This window comes from Mirounga leonina, unplaced genomic scaffold (genome assembly GCF_011800145.1).
Source record: "Mirounga leonina isolate KUSES-001 unplaced genomic scaffold, KU_Mleo_1.0 Mir_173, whole genome shotgun sequence".
In the NCBI taxonomy this organism is placed as follows: Eukaryota; Metazoa; Chordata; class Mammalia; order Carnivora; family Phocidae; genus Mirounga; species Mirounga leonina.
In genome coordinates, this window is record NW_023270447.1 from 30538840 (window position 1) to 30558565 (window position 19726).

At 36.7% G+C, this 19726-nt stretch overlaps 1 protein-coding gene across 6 annotated transcripts in view; it reads left to right on the top strand.

Moving 5' to 3' along the window:
- The window catches only part of ZZZ3 (zinc finger ZZ-type containing 3), a 107511-nt gene that overhangs the window by 81575 nt on the left and 6210 nt on the right, over positions 1 to 19726 (top strand). For 4 of the 6 annotated variants that reach the window (XM_035018236.1, XM_035018238.1, XM_035018237.1 and 1 more), the window contains 8 exons: positions 3955 to 4093; positions 8092 to 8239; positions 8324 to 8439; positions 9220 to 9291; positions 10310 to 10411; positions 11078 to 11173; positions 13379 to 13531; positions 18164 to 18298. In XM_035018236.1, coding sequence (XP_034874127.1) covers positions 3955 to 4093; positions 8092 to 8239; positions 8324 to 8439; positions 9220 to 9291; positions 10310 to 10411; positions 11078 to 11173; positions 13379 to 13531; positions 18164 to 18298 — 961 coding nt within the window. The remainder of the gene's footprint in view (positions 1 to 3954; positions 4094 to 8091; positions 8240 to 8323; positions 8440 to 9219; positions 9292 to 10309; positions 10412 to 11077; positions 11174 to 13378; positions 13532 to 18163; positions 18299 to 19726) is intronic. The other 2 variants (XM_035018239.1, XM_035018240.1) reach the window with 2 other exon arrangements.

Sequence of the window (19726 nt, forward strand, 5' to 3'; positions counted from 1 at the left end):
GCCCCTAGAATAGTTGTTGTTGTTGTTGTTGTTTTTTAAGATTCATTTATTTATTTTAGAGAAAGAGAGCAAGATGGGCAGAGGGAGAGTCTTAAGCAGACTCCGCAAAGCATGGGGCTTGATCTCATGACCCTGAGATCATGCCCTGTGCCAAAATCAAGGGTCAGCACTTAACTGACAGTGCCACCCAGATGCCCCTATGTCAATGTTTTATATTCACAGATGTGAATAAAGAATTCAGGAGGACTTGGATAATGAAGGTAGTGAAAATAACTTAGATTTAGAACTGGAGAGTATTAATATTTTAATAAAATAAAATTACACAGTATAAAAGCTAAACTTACTTTACATTGAAGACGTGAGACAATAAAATTAACAATTCTTTGCCACAGGCAAGCCTACTATTTGTAGCAGTGGATTTAGTTTAGAAATAGATAACAAATAATTTTTGATAGGTTTAATACAAAGTTGTCCTTGTGGGAATGCTGTAACTATACTTTCATTCACACAAAAGTATATACATTTAAAAAATCATTCTACAGATTACTTGGTTGAGTGAGTAGTAGCAAATGTGTGAAAGTAGCCTGTTTTGCTGGAATTAAAGAGTTGCAGTATTTTTAGTGCTTGAATTTCCTTTAAATATCTGTGTGAACATCTGTGGTGATTGGGTGCTATACTGCCATCTTTTACTGGTTTTGACTGAGACAGTGTTTTTCTTCATATTGTGCCTTTATCACAATTTGATTCTGGTTTGACTCTTTATAACCTGTAAAAGTCTATTTCCTTTTCTACGTAGCTGTGTGTTAAATAAAGATGGAAACAATATTCTGTTGGAGGTTTTAATTTCTTGGGTAAATATTCTCAGAATCTTAACCATTCCTCACATCACATCTCCACAATAAATGGCTGGTATGATCTTGACAAATCACTTCGTCTGTGCCTTGGTTTCCTTATTTGTGAAATAGTGATAATGGTACTGTCTTGTAAGTTTATAGTGAGGACTGTGTTATTATACTTAAAATACAGTGTCTGGCTTATAGTATACATTCAGTAAATGTTAAGACACTTGTTATTTCTTATTACATACTTTCTCATCCACCTTGTCTCTTCATGAACCTGGTTGTCTCTCTTAAAGCAAAGCTGAATACAGTAGCAGGTGTGATCTGACCAGCCTAGGAAGAGTACAGTGGTTAATTCCTCCATTAATTTGGATTGAAGTTGAAGTTTTCTTTTATAATTCATTGTGGAGAATTTCAAACATACAAAAACGTAGACAGGCTAGGATGATGGACCTCACATACCCATCCTCTGTCCCCAACAACATCCATTCACTGTCCTATCCATTCACTTCCATACAGTTTTTTCCTTCTCTGTTATACCTAAGTCCATGCCTGCCTGATTTGCTTTGATAATTACTAAAGCTTTTAGGATAGTGCCTTAATTCTCTTAGTAAATAATTATCAAATTAGTGAACAAATGAGTCTTGCCTTGATTGATGTCTGGATCAGTTTCTAGTAGTGTGCATTTGGAGGTGAAGTGGTTGGGTAGGTGGGAGGGATTGAAAATAGATTTGACTGTATCATACTGGTTTTTTTAGATGTCACCCTAGTTTTTTATGATTGCTTCCATTTCTGCATAGGAATATATATGGTAATTTTACTGGTAAAATCTCTGAGGACTTTAGGGGCGCCTGGGTGGCTCAGTCGTTAAGCGTCTGCCTTCGGGCTCAGGTCATGATCCCACGGTCCTGGGATCGAGCCCCGCATCGGACTCCTTGCTCCATGGGGGGCCTGCTTCTCCCTCTCCCACTCCCCCTGCTGTGTTCCCTCTCTCACTGTCTCTGTCTCTGTCAAATAAATAAAATCTTAAAAAAAAAAATCTCTGAGGACTCTAAAGAGTACTCAAATGATTCAAATTAGCTGGTCTAGAAGACTTGAGTTTACCGCTTTCTTACAGTCTTTTCACTTATTCCAGACTTTAAGTCTTTTACCAGTGTTTATCGTGGGACTTTCAATTTGTTAATCATTTTATCTTGGTTAAAGAGAAGCAAATAGAGTTTGAAGAGTTCTGTTTTGTCATCTCTTTTTAAAAAATAATTTAAATACAGTAAAAATTGTTAACAGTTTATTGGTTTCAAAGAGAGGAGGCCTTTCTTCCCAGCATCAACAACTGACTACAGCACTTTTTTTCAAGCCTGTGCTTATTTTTTCCATAACTATGTTCTTACTTGTTCCTTATTAATTGTTATTGTGCTTAGAGCAGTTTGCTACAAGTTTAATAGACTCATATTCATTTTTATATTAATGATACAGAAATATATAAGTCTTGCTTAAAACAGAGATCAGTCATAAGGACACCATGACAAATCTTTGGTTATTCAGCTAGTGGGGAAGGAGTTCTGGAGGTGAAGTATGCCAGTCAAGAGTATTGTAGAGAGGATAGGTTCTAGTACTTAGCTCACTACCATCATCGTAACATTGTGCCTCGGTGAGCCTGCCTCATGGAAATAGCCAGCACAGGCAGGGTTTGTGCACTCCATATACCTCACAGCAAATGGGGGCTTCGTGGAAGTGGGTTTAGACTTAACCTCTGTAACTTATCCAGGAGTGACTTGGTATGGTTCCTGCTTTCCAATTATGTTCTAACTTTTAAATAAAGTATCTCTCGCTTGAGAGGAGTCTTACCCTTCAGTGTTATTAGTTTTTACCTTAATTATTAACATTTCAAGAGCAAGAATAGGTATGTTGTGGGCAGGGGCTGGAGAAGTGTCCTGATAGAGAATGCCATGTTGCAATTATGCTGTGGCTGTGAGCCTCAAAACTGCGTTGTTTTACCTTTGAAATTTCTGCTAGTTTGCTGACTTCTGAACTTAAAAGATTCAGTATACTTTTTGATTGCACAAGACATGTCTATTCATTTGTTCATTCAAAATATTTATCGATCATCTCTGTCCTGGGAAGTGTGCTACACACTGGATAAACAAAACCGTGAACTTCTCAGATGTGTTTGCCATTATGGAGTTTACAGTCTAGTTGGGAAATGCAGTGAAATTTAGTTGAAGCCATAAAGAAAAATTGTTTTACCTATACATTTAAGGACTTAACCACTTATTTTGAAGCAAACTTGGAATGACTTTTTTTTTTTTTTCCTCATTCTTTTTGCAAAAGTGTATTTGAACATTCAGGACTTTTGGGCTAACATATTCCCATATGTGCATTGATATTTGAAAATAGACATTAGAGAGGCAGGACAATCTGAATCAAAGTGAGAGAGATGAAGAGAATTAACTAGTACCATAGTGGATTTCAGGATAATGGCAGATAGTAGGTTTGTGTGGGTAAAATTATATGTTGTGCTAAACAGACCTTTGTAGGTAGGGAGTAAGTATCTTTAAGGCCTTTCTTCTTTAAAAATGTTCAATACTTAAGAATTGCTTGGAAAGTAAACTTCCTGTAGAGTGAAAGTATAATGGAAAGAGCAAATGAGAACCATGACGCCTAAAATCATGTCTTAATTATTGTACAGTTGGCTTAACTCTGGGCAAGAAAATGTACCTCGGATTCCTTATTCCAACAGAATACAACAGAGGGGCTGAACTTGCTGATCCCTCCTAGTGCTAAAACCTTATGATTTTATTGTTTTTTATTTAGCAGTTTCTTAATGACTTTGTTGGAAAGTCAAGATGCCTTCTAATTTTCTGTACTTACTCAGGTTCAAGAGGTAAAAACTTAGGATGGGGAAATAAGGCTTTGCTTTCTCTAACTGATATTTTCTGACTAGGTACTTCGTAACTCAGGAAGACCTCATTTATTCCCAGTAATATGTTTTACTAAACTCTTTCAGGTAACTTTAAAAAGACTGTGTGGCTTAATAGTAGATCATGGCTTGAACTCAGTTTTTATTTATTGTTGTTACTAGAAAATTTTAGTGAGGTGTTTTTCTTTGTCTCTGTAGTTATCAGAGACTGTTACAGACGATTGCTGTACTCGAAGCTCAACGTTCTCAAGCAGTCCAAGACCTTGAAAGTTTAGGCAAACACCAGAAAGAAGCACTAAAAAATCCCATTGGATTTGTGGAGAAACTCCAGAAGAAGGTATATATTGAGCACTTTTTAAGATTTATTGAAATATATTCGGTAATAACTTGATTTATTCTTTTAATATGGGTATGTACTTTTTAAAATGTTTAATTTTTTTCCCTTCTAAACTAACCATACTACTGAGGCAGGATACTGCCTTCTTAAGCATCCCTGCCCCCCGCCGCCCCTGAACAGAATATACTCCAATGAAAATAGCCGAGAGGTTTAATTGGATATTTATATTAGGAACTTGATGTCCCATTCCCTAGCCATTTTTAGGATCTTTTCCTGTTACCTTTCCCATCTTAGGTAAAAATGAAAAGAGGGTTTTCCTTCTTTCACAACTTAAGGATTAATAAAGCGAAAAGAAAAAATACTTCAGGATTTATTAACTGCTTTAGTTTTGAGGTACTTTTGTAACTCTCCGTGAAGTGTGATAGAAAACATTGGTGATAAAAACAAAAAACTATTTCAAATGTCTTTAAGGTTATGGTTGCCAAGTCCATGAAGAGGAAGTACAAATTTTAATGCCCTTGTAACGTCCTTTACTTTAGTGTAAAAATTCCTTTTAATTTTCTCTTTTCCTTAAAACAGAACTTTCGTATTTAACAGTTAAATCATTTGAAAGTGATTCATGTTTTTATAACTCTCTTGTATGTAAGTATGGATAATCTAGATGTGTATTTATACTGTAGTATGTATCTTGAATTAGGGACTCAAATTTAATAAATTTGAGAGGCATAATATTAATCAGCATTGTGTGAAAACATTAAAACTGAGAAACTATGATAAAGAAACTTCTCCACCTTAAAAAACAAAACAATAACTTAGTATAGTTATTAGTTACCAGTTGTTTTTTTTTTTTAAAGATTTTATTTATTTATTTGAGACAGAGAGAATGAGAGACAGAGAACATGAGAGGGAGGAGGGTCAGAGGGAGAAGCAGACTCCCTGCCGAGCAGGGAGCCCGATGCGGGACTCGATCCCGGGACTCCAGGATCATGACCTGAGCCGAAGGCAGTCGCTTAACCAACTGAGCCACCCAGGCGCCCCTAGTTACCAGTTTTTAATGAGTCACAAAAGTGGTCTACCAGGTGTTGAGGGAACAGCCCTGGGGACTTTGTTTCATTTAGTTGTATTAATTTATTATTTGGATTTTTCTAGCTATATTATTTACTTGGCAATCATTACTTTCTCATATCATAATGAATATGAAATTTATATATTGATTTGCTAAGACTTCTAAACTTTTTAGGACCCTATTTACCCTCTCTGTACTCTTGAGTCCAGTTAAGTGTTTATTGATTCTGCATTGCCATTATTAAACATTTCTAGTGCAAAAAGATATAGTACTTATAGTGGTTACTTACAATTGATTCAACTAGAACAGGTGGTGATAGAAGAGTTAATATTAGCAAAAAAATTATTAACCTTGATCTTTATTCATGTTCTCTGGTGGGCAAAAAAGATGCAATTAGGCTTTTTTACTAGAATTATATGCAGTTGGTTATTTGCTAGTTCTCCACTTCCAGGTTTAGTTTCGAACTTAATTTCTTTTCGGGGCGCCTGGGTGGCTCAGTCGTTGGGCGTCTGCCTTCGGCTCGGATCGTGATCCCAGGGTCCTGGGATCGAGTCCCACATCAGGCTCCCTGCTCGGCGGGAAGCCTGCTTCTCCCTCTCCCACTCCCCCTGCTTGTGTTCCCTCTCTTGCTGTCTCTGTCAAATGAATAAATAAAATCTTTAAAAAAAAAAAGAACTTAATTTCTTTTCACTTTATCTCAGAAACAGAGATGTGATATTGGCCATCTTAATAATTTTTAATCAAAATGTATGGAATTACATTAAATCTAGATACTTAGTAATTGTGAAAGACATGTTCCTTGGAAAGAAATTTTTCTACTGGATTTAATTTAGAAGTTGATTTTTCCATTTTGTGTATGTGTGTGTTTACTTATATATACAAATATTTCAGCTTATGATGGGTTATGTCCCAATAAACCTGTCTTAAGCTGAAAATACTGTAAGTCGAAATGCATTTAATACACCTAACCTACTGAACATCACATAGCTTAGCCTAGCTCACCATAAAGGTTCTCGGAACACTTAACATTAACCTACAGTTGGGCAAAATCATCTCACACAAAGCCTATTTTATAATAAAGTATTGAATATTTCATGTAATTCATTGAATACTACACTGAAAGTCAAAAAGAGGATGGTTGTACGGGTACAGAATAGCTGTCAGTGTATAGATTTTCTGTCCTTGTGATCCCGTGGCTAACCGGGTGCTGTGGCTTGCTGCTACTCCCCAGCAGCACGAGAGAGTATTGTACTACATATCCCTACCCTGGGGAGAGATCTCAATTCAAAATCCGAAGCATGCGTCACTTTTGCACCATCGTAAAGTCAAAAAATCATAAGTTGAGCCATCATAAGTTGCGTACCATCTGTATTTAATTTACTTATTTTTTTAGGTTTACTATATTAAGTTGTTGACATGTGATCTGTTTGTTTTAGTGGACATTAAGGAAACTTGTGGTATATACTGGCACATAGAATGCAAGGAACATTTTTTTTTTTTTTTAAGATTTTATTTATTTGGCACAGAGAGAGATATAGCAAGAGCAGGAATACAAGCAGGGGGAGTGAGAGAGGGAGAAGCAGGCTTCCCGTGGAGCAGGGAGCCCGATGCGGGGCTCAATCCCAGGACCCTGGGATCATGACCTGAGCCGAAGGCAGACGCTTAACGACTGAGCCACCCAGGCGCCCCAATAAATAAAATCTTTATAAAAAAAAAAACAACAAACTGTGTCAAACAGGATTTTGCTTGCCAGTTTCATAATTTATGACCTGATGTTTTTCTCAACATTTTACTATGGAAAATGTTAAGTACACAGAAGAATTGGAAGTATTGTATAGTTAACATGCACATATTCACCGCTAGATCTACAATTAACATTTTACTATATTTGCTTTATCATGTATGACTCAATCCTTCATTCTATCTTATTTCAAGAATGAATTTCAAAGTGGCAGACATGAACACTTTACACCAAAACACTTCAGGATGCATATTATTACCTTTTAATCTTTTTTAAAACTTTTTTAAGGTGAGATTTCCACACAGTGAAATTCAGAAATTCTAATTGTACTGTTCTATGAGTTCTGACAAAAAACATACACCTATGTAAACCAAATCCCTATCAAAAGATATTTTGATTATAATGATCTGGTTTTAGTAATTATGACAACTAATGACTTCTCTAAAGGTAGTTGGTTAAGTAACTGAATTCCAAATAGATTAAATATGTGGTTTTGATTCTCAAGATGTCATAATTTTTGTGTATGTGATAAGAATTATATATAGTGAAAATAATTCATTGTTTTATGAATAAGTCATGAACTTGGGGGTATATTTAAAATGAATTCTGAGGGTGCCTGAGTGCTCAGTCATTAAGTGTCTGCCTTCGGTTCGGGTCATGATCCCAGGGTCCTGGGATCGAGCCCCGCATCGGACTTCCTGCTCAGCGGGAAGCCTGCTTCTCCCTCTCCCACTCCCCCTGCTTGTGTTCCCTCTCTTGCTGTATCGATCTCTGTCAAATAAATAAATAAAGTCTTTTAAAAATAAATAAATAAATAAATAAAATGAATTCTGTGTATCAGATCTCATCTTTTTCAGTCAAACACATTTCATATGCTGTTCTTAAAGATAAAACCTTTCTTAGTTTTGTTATTTTACGTTTAAAGTGTATTAGTGATAAAGTATATATAGTTCAGCTTTAGAGCTATATCTAAAAATAGTGCTTTGTCTTATTAACTCATTCTTCCTCTACTTGCTATCATTTTACTATTTAACGTTTAGACTATACTAACTTTATTGGCTCTTGGATTTAACAGTGAACAGAAATGCCTGGTTGATGGTAATTTGGATTTGGAGTCCTCTGAAAATTTGGCTGTGGTAGATAATTTTTTGAATTAAATTTAGACTGTCACTTTATTTTTTTTTCTCCCAGGCTGATATAGGGCTTCCATATCCACAGAGAGTTGTTCAGTTGCCCGAGATTGTATGGGACCAATATACCAATAGCCTTGGGAACTTTGAAAGAGAATTTAAAAATCGTAAAAGACATACTAGGAGAGTTAAGCTTGTTTTCGATAAAGGTAAGAAATTACATGATAAGAATTTAAATAGAGAAATATCTGGCAGTCTTGCTTTAATAATCCTATACATGGTCTTCTTTTTAGTAGGTTTACCTGCTAGACCAAAAAGTCCTTTAGATCCTAAGAAGGATGGAGAGTCCCTTTCATATTCTATGTTGCCTTTGAGTGATGGTCCTGAAGGCTCAAACAGTCGTCCTCAGGTAAACAGTATAAAGCTTTGGAGCAGGAAAATTTGAACTATAGACAAAATATTTTAACATTTCCTGGTTTGTATTCTTAAAATTTAAGCAGTCTTTCACTGAAGATAGTGGGGACATGGACTTTGATGTTAAGAGAAATCTGAGTTGGAATCCCAGCTCCACCACTTACTAGCTGTGGAATGTCAGATGTCATTTATATTAAAGCCTCCAAGCTGCAGTTCCCTTTTATATGAAATGTGATTAATATTACCTGTGTTGTAGAGTTGTGTGAAGATTAAACGAGTAGTACCTATAACGTGCCCCTTACAGTGTGTGATACGTCCTCTTTATTCTAAAAATAAGAGGTCTGTGCAGTGTAATTTAACCAGGATTTGAGTCCTGGCCTTGCCACTAGTATAAAAACTAAATAAAAGAATGTGAAGACATTTTGTAAATAATAAAAAATTACACATTAAATAATTTACTAAAATATTTTGAAATTAACAAAAAATTCCACAATATGGGGGCACCTGGGTGGCTTAGTTGGTTAAGCATCTGCCTTCAACTCAGATCATGATCCCACGGTCCTGGGATTGAGCCCCACGTCGGGCCCCCTGCTCAGTAGGGAGCCTGTTTCTCCCTCTCCCTCTGCTGCTCCCCATGCTTGTGCTCACTCTCTCTCTCTCAAATAAATAAACAAAATCTTAAAAGAAAAAAAAAAATCCCACAATATGTGTTTTATTTCGCTACGTCAAATGGTAGTCTTTATTATTTTTGACAGAGGCCCTATTTTATATGCAGATGATAAGAGGACGCCTTTGTGATGATACCAAACCTGAAACATTTAACCAACTGTGGACTGTTGAAGAACAGGTAATGTTACTAAATTGTGTATGTTAAAGAAAAAAGATTTGGATTAGAGTCAGTATTATGACTAAGTTTATATTGTTGTAGATGATCCCTCTTAACTAAGAACTGAAAATATTAAACTTATTTCTGTATAGTTTTTATCACTTCAAGAATTTTGGATTTTGAGAATATACGAATTCCAGTTTGGGGATGGGTTTTAAAGGAATCTGGGTTATAGGAAGGGGATTGAAAAAGATGGTGAAATGGGTGGAATAAAGTGTTTGTAATACAGCTTTGGAAGAGTAAAACCTGGGGCCAAATAAAGCAGTGCCTGAGAATGAGTTCTTGTTTTTGTTATGGAGGGGAGCTGACAAAGCCACGCCAGAGTATTCTGTTACGGTTTGGCATATGGCTAGGATTATTCATGAGTAAGGTTTGAGACACATCTCTGTTTCATATGAGGATTAACCCCAGAGCTATAATGAGTTCAGTGTTTTATGAAAAGGTTTAGGAAATTCATTTCAAGCATCCAGATTACTCTGCATCTTTAGAACTGTGGAATAATTTAGGGGATAGGTAAGAATTTAAAAATCAAGTATTTGAATGGAAGACCACACAAAGGAAGGAAAAGTCTCTTAAATATTCTGTCTAAATCCGAATGAATTTAGATGTTTTTGTCAAATCTATAGGAGCAAGCTCATACATAGTCTAGCAAGAAAAGATGGTCAATGGAAATTACTAAGATGTGTAAAGTATTATTAATTAAAATTTTTTTGGGGGGTGCTGTGTTTTTGCTTAAGCGAATAGAAAATCTTACAAGGTTTTCCATAGGTTTATTCTCTAATCTCATTTTTCCTGTGAAGTCTTATGTTCCTTACTAGAAATTTTTCCTACTATGAGGATTTCTAGTGACCTAACCCCCAAAGTTGGGGAGGGAAATAGTTTAAAAAGAAGTGTGAATGTATTTATTCATTTATGTAAATGTATTTATTTATGAAACTCAGTATTAACTTTCTTAAATTTGGTCTTCGGTTTGTCTTAGAAAAAGCTTGAACAGCTACTCCTGAAATACCCTCCTGAAGAAGTAGAATCTCGACGCTGGCAGAAGATAGCAGATGAACTGGGCAATAGGACAGCCAAACAGGTAATAGAGGAGATGGCCCCATATTGTTGGCATGTTTTTGATAGTTTTTTAATGAAGGATAATGCCACTAACATCAGCAAATCTGCTACATCATTTTTAGCTACATAATGCTATAATATGTGGTTTTTTGTTTTGTTTTGTTTTTAACATGGTATATTTTGTGTTGATTTCTGAAACAACTTGAGATAATTCTCTTCAATCATTACTGAAAAATAAGAATGTAATGTACTTAGTGTCTGTTGAATGTTTAGTGAGTGCACCAGGTTGTGTACTTTTTGGTTAGACTGTGCTGATAGATTTGTGACATACTTAGGAAGTATTCTGTGGTTGTCTTAAAAGAAAAAAAAAAATCTAGCAGTTTTCTTCTTCACGTTACCATTGAGATTAATAGGTGTGTTTTTAATAGTATAAGCATGAGCATTCATTAGTTGAAAATATGTATTTAGCTTTGGAGTCAAACACATTTCCTGTATTTTAATGATTTTTTTGTCTAGATTTTAAAATATAAGTGTGTTTGTTGGCACTTTAAAATTATTTCTAGATTTATGATAAATTTTAAATTATTAGCGTTCATTAAGATACACAGGAATATTTTAATTAAAAAAAAAACTATTCCGGTATTGCATGTCTTGTAATTATGTTAAATGACTTGTCATATCTCCTTAGGTTGCCAGCCGAGTGCAGAAATATTTCATAAAACTAACTAAAGCTGGCATTCCAGTCCCAGGCAGAACACCAAACTTATATATATACTCCAAAAAGGTAAAAAGAAAATAGGAAAGTAAACTTTAGACCTTAGATTAAACTTATCAAAGTCAGAATTGCTATGTAAAAGTGTATACATTTATCAAAACAAAGTTGTTTTATTTTTAAAATCTGACTTACTCTAATCATTTTGTTATACTGGGCATGGACACAGGATAGGATTCCATTGTTGCTACTCCATGAAATTGAAAGATCTTTATGTTCTTTGTTTTCTTAGGAATAGGTTAGTTTATATGAATGGGTGCTACTTGAAAGATGTAGATTGAATGTATATCAGAAAGGCCTTTGTGATGTTAAAAATTTTAGGGTGTTTGACTCTTCAACAAACATAATCAGTTTCTGTTTTTCGATATGCTACATAAATCCAGAAATAGGAATATTTATTAAAATACATTATTTAATCCTCACTATAATTCTAGAAGTGTAGGTAGTGTTTTCACGTTCACTTTACTAATAACAATATTAGTAGCTAGCTTTTATTATTATTATTGAATGCTTTATGTCAGGTACTGCTCTAGATCCTTTTTTTTTTTTTTTTTTTTTTAAGAAGGGGGAGAAGGGAAGAAGGGAGGTTGGCATAGAGGGGGAAGGGGTGAGGGGGGATCCCAAGCAGGTTCCATGCCCAGCATGGAGCCCAATGCGGGGGTCGATCCCATGATCCTGAGATCGTGACCTGAGCTGAAAGCAAGAGTCAGACACTTAACCGTTAACTAAGCCACCCAGGCACCCCTACAGCATTTTTATAGATGAGAAAACTAGGCCTTGGGGGACCTGGCTGGCTCAGTAGATAGAGTATGTGACTTGATTGCAGGGTTGTGAGTTCGAGCCCTTTGTTAGGTGTAGAGATTACTTAAAAATACAGCCTTAAAAAAAACAAAACAGCAAAGTGGCCTTAAGGTAAATGGAGTCAGTTGTTCAGTCATATAGCTATTAAGTCTGAGAACCACTGACCTCTGATTCTGATCCCAGGCCTTTTCCACTATTCTCTGCTGCTTTTTACAGTGAAAAAGCTATTATCATTTTCCTACATAGACCACTGCATCAAATTGTAGCCAATTTTTTGCTTTAATTGCAAAAACTAAAGCACACAATTGGCCTCTTTCATGTCCTTAGTAAATCATCCTGATATTTCCTCTCCACCACCACTGCCACCCTTCACGTAAGAAAATAAGAGCATATCTAATGCTGTTACCATTCCTTATTGAAGCTTCCTTACTAAGTGATTTTACATTAGGAATATTGTTTCTACAGCTCCATGTTTTACAAGTTTTGTTTTTCATCTTTTTACCAAGCTTTGGAAGCTTGTTTTAATTTGTCAGTTGATTTAAATATCTTGGATTCACCCCCCCCCAAATACAGCATTACTTCTATCAAATATGTAGAGTTCATCCTATAACTTTGGAATGTTGGAACCTTAATATTTAATTTAACAGCTCTAATTTTCATGGTTAATTTCCAAGTTAACTTTAGGTGTGTTGGGCACCTTATATTTTCACAGCTAAGACTAGTAATGATAACAAAGGAATACTAAAGAAACTTAAATGTGTTCCCTCCTTTGGGTGCACTGAATTTTAAGTTAGTATTTCGACTATAGTGATCTAGCCCACCCACTGACATAGTGATTCTTTGTCACGGTTAGAGTTTGAATCTTGAAACAGATGAAATGATGATTCTGCCTGTAGATGAGGTTACTCTTTGTGGCTATACTGTCTATGAAGAGAGGCAGTCTATACAGTTTTTTGAGAGTAAGGGCTTTGGTCCCACACAGGCTTAGTTTGTAATCTTGGTTCTACCACTATCTAACTGCAGCACCCTGGACAAGAAACTTAACCTCCATCTTTAAATATATCTGGCTTAGGCTACTTCATCTTCCCTGATCTTCTATAAGATGACTGTAAGAGGAGTGCTCAGCATTTGAATATCAAGAGTGTGATCAGTGCTGGGGATCCAATTACAAGCTAGATAGCATGTGATCCATTGTACTGTTGTTGGGATATTCCCCCTACATTTTTTTTTTAATCTAGTTGTGCTTTAAAATTCCAGGTAATATAGGAAAAACAACCACATAAGACTATGCTGAGGGGTAGAGCTGAAATCCTTTCAATAGATAGACTTGGAGGGAAGTAATAGTTATATTTGAGTATCTTTGATTCTTTGAATGATTATCCAGTGTCTCAATTAAAGATTTGTTTTCTCACTTAGTCTTCAACAAGCAGACGACAGCACCCCCTTAATAAGCATCTCTTTAAACCTTCCACTTTCATGACTTCCCATGAACCACCAGTATATATGGATGAAGATGATGACCGATCCTGTTTTCATAGCCACATGAACACTGCTATTGAAGAAGCATCAGTAAGTTACCTATTTATATAAAAACATATTTATCTTTTTTTTTTTTTTAATTTTTAATTTATTTATTTGAGAGAGAGAGAGAAACAGCATGAGAGGGGATAGGGTCAGAGGGAGAAGCAGGCTCCCCGCTGAGCCGGGAGCCCGATGTGGGACTCGATCCCAGGACTCCGGGATCATGACCTGAGCCGAAGGCAGTCGCTTAACCAACTGAGCCACTCAGGCGTCCCTAAAAACATATTTATCTTATGTGTTATACAGATCAGGGGTACAGAATGAGAGCATCAGAATTTTTATTTTTATTTTTTTTAAGATTTTATTTATTTATTTGAGAGAGAGAGTGAGAGAGAGAAAGAGCACAAGACGGGGGAGCAGGAGAGGGAGAAGCAGACTCCCTGCTGAGCAGGTAGCCCAATGCGGGACTCGATCCCGGGACTCCAGGATCATGACCTGAGCCGAAGGCAGTCGCTTAACCAACTAAGCCACCCAGGCGCCCAAGAGCATCGGAATTTTTAAATTATTCCTACCCTTCAGAGAATGTTGGTTTCTTTTAATTACCAGGCAAATTTATGGGCTTTTTAAAAAACAATATATTGTTAAAAACAAAAACAATACATTGCTAAATTGTTATATATTAATAATATATATTATTATATACTATGTAAATGAGAGGAAGCTTAAAAACATGCAAAAAATAGAATAATAAAATGAATTATATGTATAATAAAATAAATTTTTTAAACAAATGCAAATATAAAGTAGTACAATGAACCCACATGCACCTGTCATCCAACTTCAATAGTTATCAGCTTGTTGCAATCTTATTTTCATCTATACTTCTTACCCACCTCATATCCATCCTGGGTTATTTTGGAGCAAGTCTCAGACATAACAGAGTTATTATCATGTTTATAAAAAGGTAATTGTTTATACGATCAAACATAAGCTCAGTTCACGTTTCCCCAGTCATAAATTGCAATAGATTTCCTCCTTTCCTCCTTCCCTTCCCATCCCCCTTTTCTCCTCTTATAAGTTTTTTGTTGAAAAATTGGGTCATTAGAATTTACCACTGTGTGTATTTTGTTTGCTTCTCCTTGGTGTCAGTTATTCTGTCTTCTGTTGCCTGAATTTTCTGTAAATTGATAGTAGGTCTAGATAATTGGTGTCACTTAGAAGTTCCGTTTTTCTGCTCCCTGAATTTTCTGTAAATTGAAAGTAGGTCTAGATGACTGACCAGATTCAGATTTGTTTTTTGCGCTTTTTTTTAAGATTTATTTGAGAGAGAGCGAGCAAGCGAGCATGCGCGGGGTGTAGGAGCAGAGTGGGACAGAGAGATTTTTAAGCAGACTCCATGCTGAGACTGTGGAGCCTCATGCAGGGCTCAATCTCATGACCCTGAGATCACGACCTGAGCCGAAACCAAGAGTCAGACTCTTTTTTTTTTTTTTAAGATTTTATTTATTTATTTGAGAGAGAGAGTACAAGCCAGGGGAAGGGCAGAGGAAGAGGGGGAAGCGGACTCCCCTCTGAACAGGGAGCCGGTCGCAGGGTTCTCTCCCAGGACCCCGAGGTCATGACCTGAGCCAAAGGCAGACGCTTAACTGACTGAGCCACCCAGGTGCCCCAAGAGTCAGACTCTTAACAGATCACACCACCCAGATTTGTTTGTTAGGGTGAGCAGGACTACTTCATGTGTACTTTCATCAATCTGCTTGTCTTTTTTTTTTTTTTTTTTGACATAGTAGCTGTTGATCATTGCCTGGGTTCATTAATTCATTCGATGTTACAAAATAGTGATATTCCTTCATTTCTTCATTATTTTTTTGATAAAATATTCTGTGAAGTAACCCCCTCTTTATCAACTATTTGATTACCCGAAGGTACATATGGAAAAGGCAGTATAAGTGCTTGATTGTTCCCCTTATTTTCTTATTTTTAAAATGATTGAGGGGCACCTGGGTGGTGCAGTTGGTTAAGCATCCAACTCTTGATCTTAAGCTCAGGTCTTAATCCCAGGGTTGTGAGTTCAAGTCCCATGTTGGGCTCCATGCTGGGTGCGGAGCCTACTTTAAAAAAAAAGAAGTACTTTATTTAGATTTGGAGTTTAAGTGAAAGAACTCTAAAGAAGTGCTAGTCAAGTTGGCATTAAAGGATGAACAAAATTTAGCCAGGTGAGGGGTAGATTAATACATGTAGTAGATTGAATTTGATTTAACTTTTGTTTGGTTGATTTAATTTATTTATTTTTAAATGAGCACCAGTTTAAATCATTCTGATTATTCAAATGTATATTCATGAAGCCACTAGTGGTAAAATTTACAGATTGCAGTTTCTCTTCAGAAAAGCAATATCTAGGGGCACCTGGGTGGCTCAGTCGGTTAAGCGGCTGCCTTCGGCTCAGGTCATGATCCCAGGGTCCTGGGATCGAGCCCCGCATCGGGCTCCCTGCTCGGCAGAGAGCCTGCTTCTCCCTCTCCCTCTGTCTGCCGCTCTGCCTACTTGTGCGCACTCTCTCTCTCTCTGTTAAATAAATAAATAAAAATCTTTATTAAAAAAAAAAAGAAAAGCAATATCTAGAGAGAGAATATGATTACATGTATATACTTCCATACAGTTTTAAAATCTGTATACCATTTTAGCCTCATTTGAAATTAGTCGTAGTATTTCCTCCTTAAGTAAACTTGAAAACTGATTATAACAACTATACCCAAAAATACCCAACTATTTTTAAATACCCATAACTGTTTATGAGTATTTAAAAAAAATTTTGTGATAAATACATATAACCTTAAATTTACCATCTTAACTAGTTTTTAAGTGTATAGATCAGTAGTGTTAAGTGCATTCACATTTTTTTTTTTTAAAGATTTTATTTATGGGCGCCTGGGTGGCTCAGTTGGTTAAACGACTGCCTTCTGCTCAGGTCATGATCCTGGAGTCCCGGGATCGAGTCCCACATCGGGCTCCCTGCTCAGCGGGGGTCTGCTTCCCCCTCTGCCCTCTTCCCTCTCGTGCTGTCTCTCATTCTCTCTCTCTCAAATAAATAAATAAAATCTTTAAAAAAAAAAAACAGAAAAAAAAGATTTTATTTATTTATTTGACAGATAGAGAGCACAAGTAGGCAGAGTGGCAGGCAGAGGGAGAGGGAGAAGCAAGCTCTCCGCTGAGCAGGGAGCCGGACATGGGACTCGATCCCAGGACCCCAGGATCATGACCTGAGCTGAAGGTGGCCGCTTAACCTACTGAGCCACCCAGGCACCTCTACATTCACATTTTTGTGCAACCAATCCCCAGAACTCTTTAATTCCTGGAAAACTGAAACTCTGAACCATTTAACAGCATCTCCCCATTGCCTCCTGCTTCCAGCCCCTGGCAGCTACCATTCTACTTTGTTTCTATGAATTTGGCTACTCTGGGTACCTCATATAAGTGGAATCATGCAGGTTTTGCCCTTTCTTGACTGGCTTATATCTCTTAACATAATGTATTCAAGATTCATCCATCTTATAACATGTATAACTATTTCCTTCCTTTTAAAAGCTGAATAATATTTCGTGGTATATATATACCACATTTTGTTTATTGGTTCATCTGTCAGTGGACATGGTTTGCTTTTACCTTTTGGCTATTGTGAATAATCCTACCATGAACATAGGTGTACAAATACCTGTTTGAGTCCCTGCATTCAGTTCTTTTGGGTATATACCCAGAAGTGAAATTGCTGGATCCACATGTTAATTCTACGTTCAATTTTTGAGGAACCGCCATACTGTTCTCTGCAGTGGCTGCAACAATTTACTTACTCACCAGCAGTGCACAAGGGTTTCAGTTTCTCTACATCCTTGACAACACTTGTTATTTTCTGGTTTTGTTTTGTTTTTTTTCTTTTGATAGTAGCCATCCTGCTGGTTGTGAGGTGATTTAACTTTTCTTAGTCTTGTTGACCAAATTTAATAGTATTCTTAGACCTAAAATGCAAATTAAAAAATTTGGCAGCATTTTTACTCTGTAATAGCTTAAAATATATCTGAATTTAATAAATTTCATTTAAAATTTCTTATCCCATTATTTAGTTAGGCCACATTATATTTATTAGTGTTACATATTTATTACATTACTTATTTTGTCATTCTCTGTGCTGACATAGGAAGGCAGTAGCTATAATTTAACATCTTTAATTGACAAGAATTTGAAATGGGTGAAAGAAAGTGTGAGATGAGGTAGGTGAAGTGTGAGATTGTAAAGAATCTTTTGTTAGCTGAGGACTTTGGACTTGTCTCTGTAGACAGGAAGCCATTGGGAGATTTTAAGCCATTGTGGGGCTTGAGGAAGGAGAGGATACTCTAGAGGAGCAATTTGAAAGATTTTATTATTATTTTTTAAAGATTTTATTTATTTATTTGACAGAGAAAGAAGAAGCAGGGAGAGCAGCAGGCAGAGGGAGAGGGAGAAGCAGGCCCCCCATGGAGCAGAGAACCCAGTGTGGGGCTCCATTCCAGGACCCCGGGATCATGACCTGAGCTGAAGGCAGACGCTTAACGACTGAGCCACCCGAGCGTCCCTGTGTCAGTATTTCTTATACTTAGTTCATTTTAATTATCAAACATTTTTGTTTTCTCTTTTATTCTTTATTAGGATGAAGAAAGTATTCCTATCATGTATAGGAATTTACCTGAATATAAGGAACTATTACAGTTTAAAAAGTTAAAGAAGCAGAAACTCCAGCAGATGCAAGCTGAAAGTGGATTTGTACAACATGTGGGCTTCAAGGTAAATTTTACTGTTTATTCAGTTTTTGAAAGGGTGATAAGAGATATTTAAGGTGGTTTCTGGAGCTTTAAATTCCAGACTTTGCAGCACACAGATAAAAGTAAGTTTAGTTCTAGTCCTGTTCATTTAACTGTAGTGTGCTACAGGTACTGATGTTAATAGGTTTATGATTCAATGGAACGAAGACAAACATACAGACATCTGTATTTTGAGGTAAAATATGAGATGTTTTTGCCTAGCTATTTCTCTTTCTTACTCCCACCTTTACTGAGATATAACTGACAAAAATTGTGTATATTGGGCGCCTGGGTGGCTCAGTTGGTTAAGCGACTGCCTTCGGCTCAGGTCATGATCCTGGAGTCCCGGGATCGAGTCCCGCATCGGGCTCCCTGCTCGGCGGGGGGTCTGCTTCTCCCTCTGACCCTCCTCCCTCTCATGCTCTCTGTCTCTCAAATAAATAAATAAAATCTTTAAAAAATAAAAAAAAATAGGGCGCCTGGGTGGCTCAGTCGTTAAGCGTCTGCCTTCGGCTCAGGTCATGATCTCAGGGTCCTGGGATCGAGTCCCACGTTGGGCTCCCTGCTCAGCAGGGAGTCTGCTTCTCCCTCTGACCCTCCTCCCTCTCGTGCTCTCTGTCTCTCATTCTCTCTTGCAGATAAATAAAAAATAAAATCTTTAAAAAAAAAAATTGTGTATATTTAAGGTATACACAATTTTAAGGTACAAAAACATCACCTCACATAGATACCCTTTTGTATGTGTGTGGTGACAGCACTTGGGATGGACTCTCTTAGCAAATTCCGAGTCTGCAGTGCTGTATTATTAATCCCATGCTGTACGTTACATCTCCAGAACTTACTTATAATTGAAAATTTTTATCATTTGACTTACATCTCCCCATTTCTCCCACCTCCCAGCCCCTGGCAACCACCATTCTACTCTCTGCTTCTATGAGTTTTGGGGGTTTTGTTTTCATATATATGTGAGATCGTATAGCACTTGTTCCTTTCTCTGTGGTTTCTTTTACTTAGCATAATGTCCTCTACTCTCTCATCCATGTCACAAATGGCAGGATTTCTTTCTGTTTTATGGCTGAATAATATTCCATTGTGTATGTGTGACATTTTCTTTATCCTTTCATCCATCAGAGCTATTTCTCTTTTTGTTGTTGTTCATAGATGAGAAATTTCTTTTCCCCTTCCAGGCTAGTAGAAGTACATCCATTCATTCCAGCAAATTTTGAAATACTTATTATGTTCCAGGCACTTTGCTTAAGTGCTAGGGATTCAGTAGTAAACAAGATGGACTCAGTTTCTGTCCTTATTCTGTTTTCATCTCATAAGGAATTTAGTTAAGTTAGTAAAATAGTTGACTATGACTAGAGAACATACTGGAGAGTAGTGAGGCTATTGAGGTGCCTTGGAAATT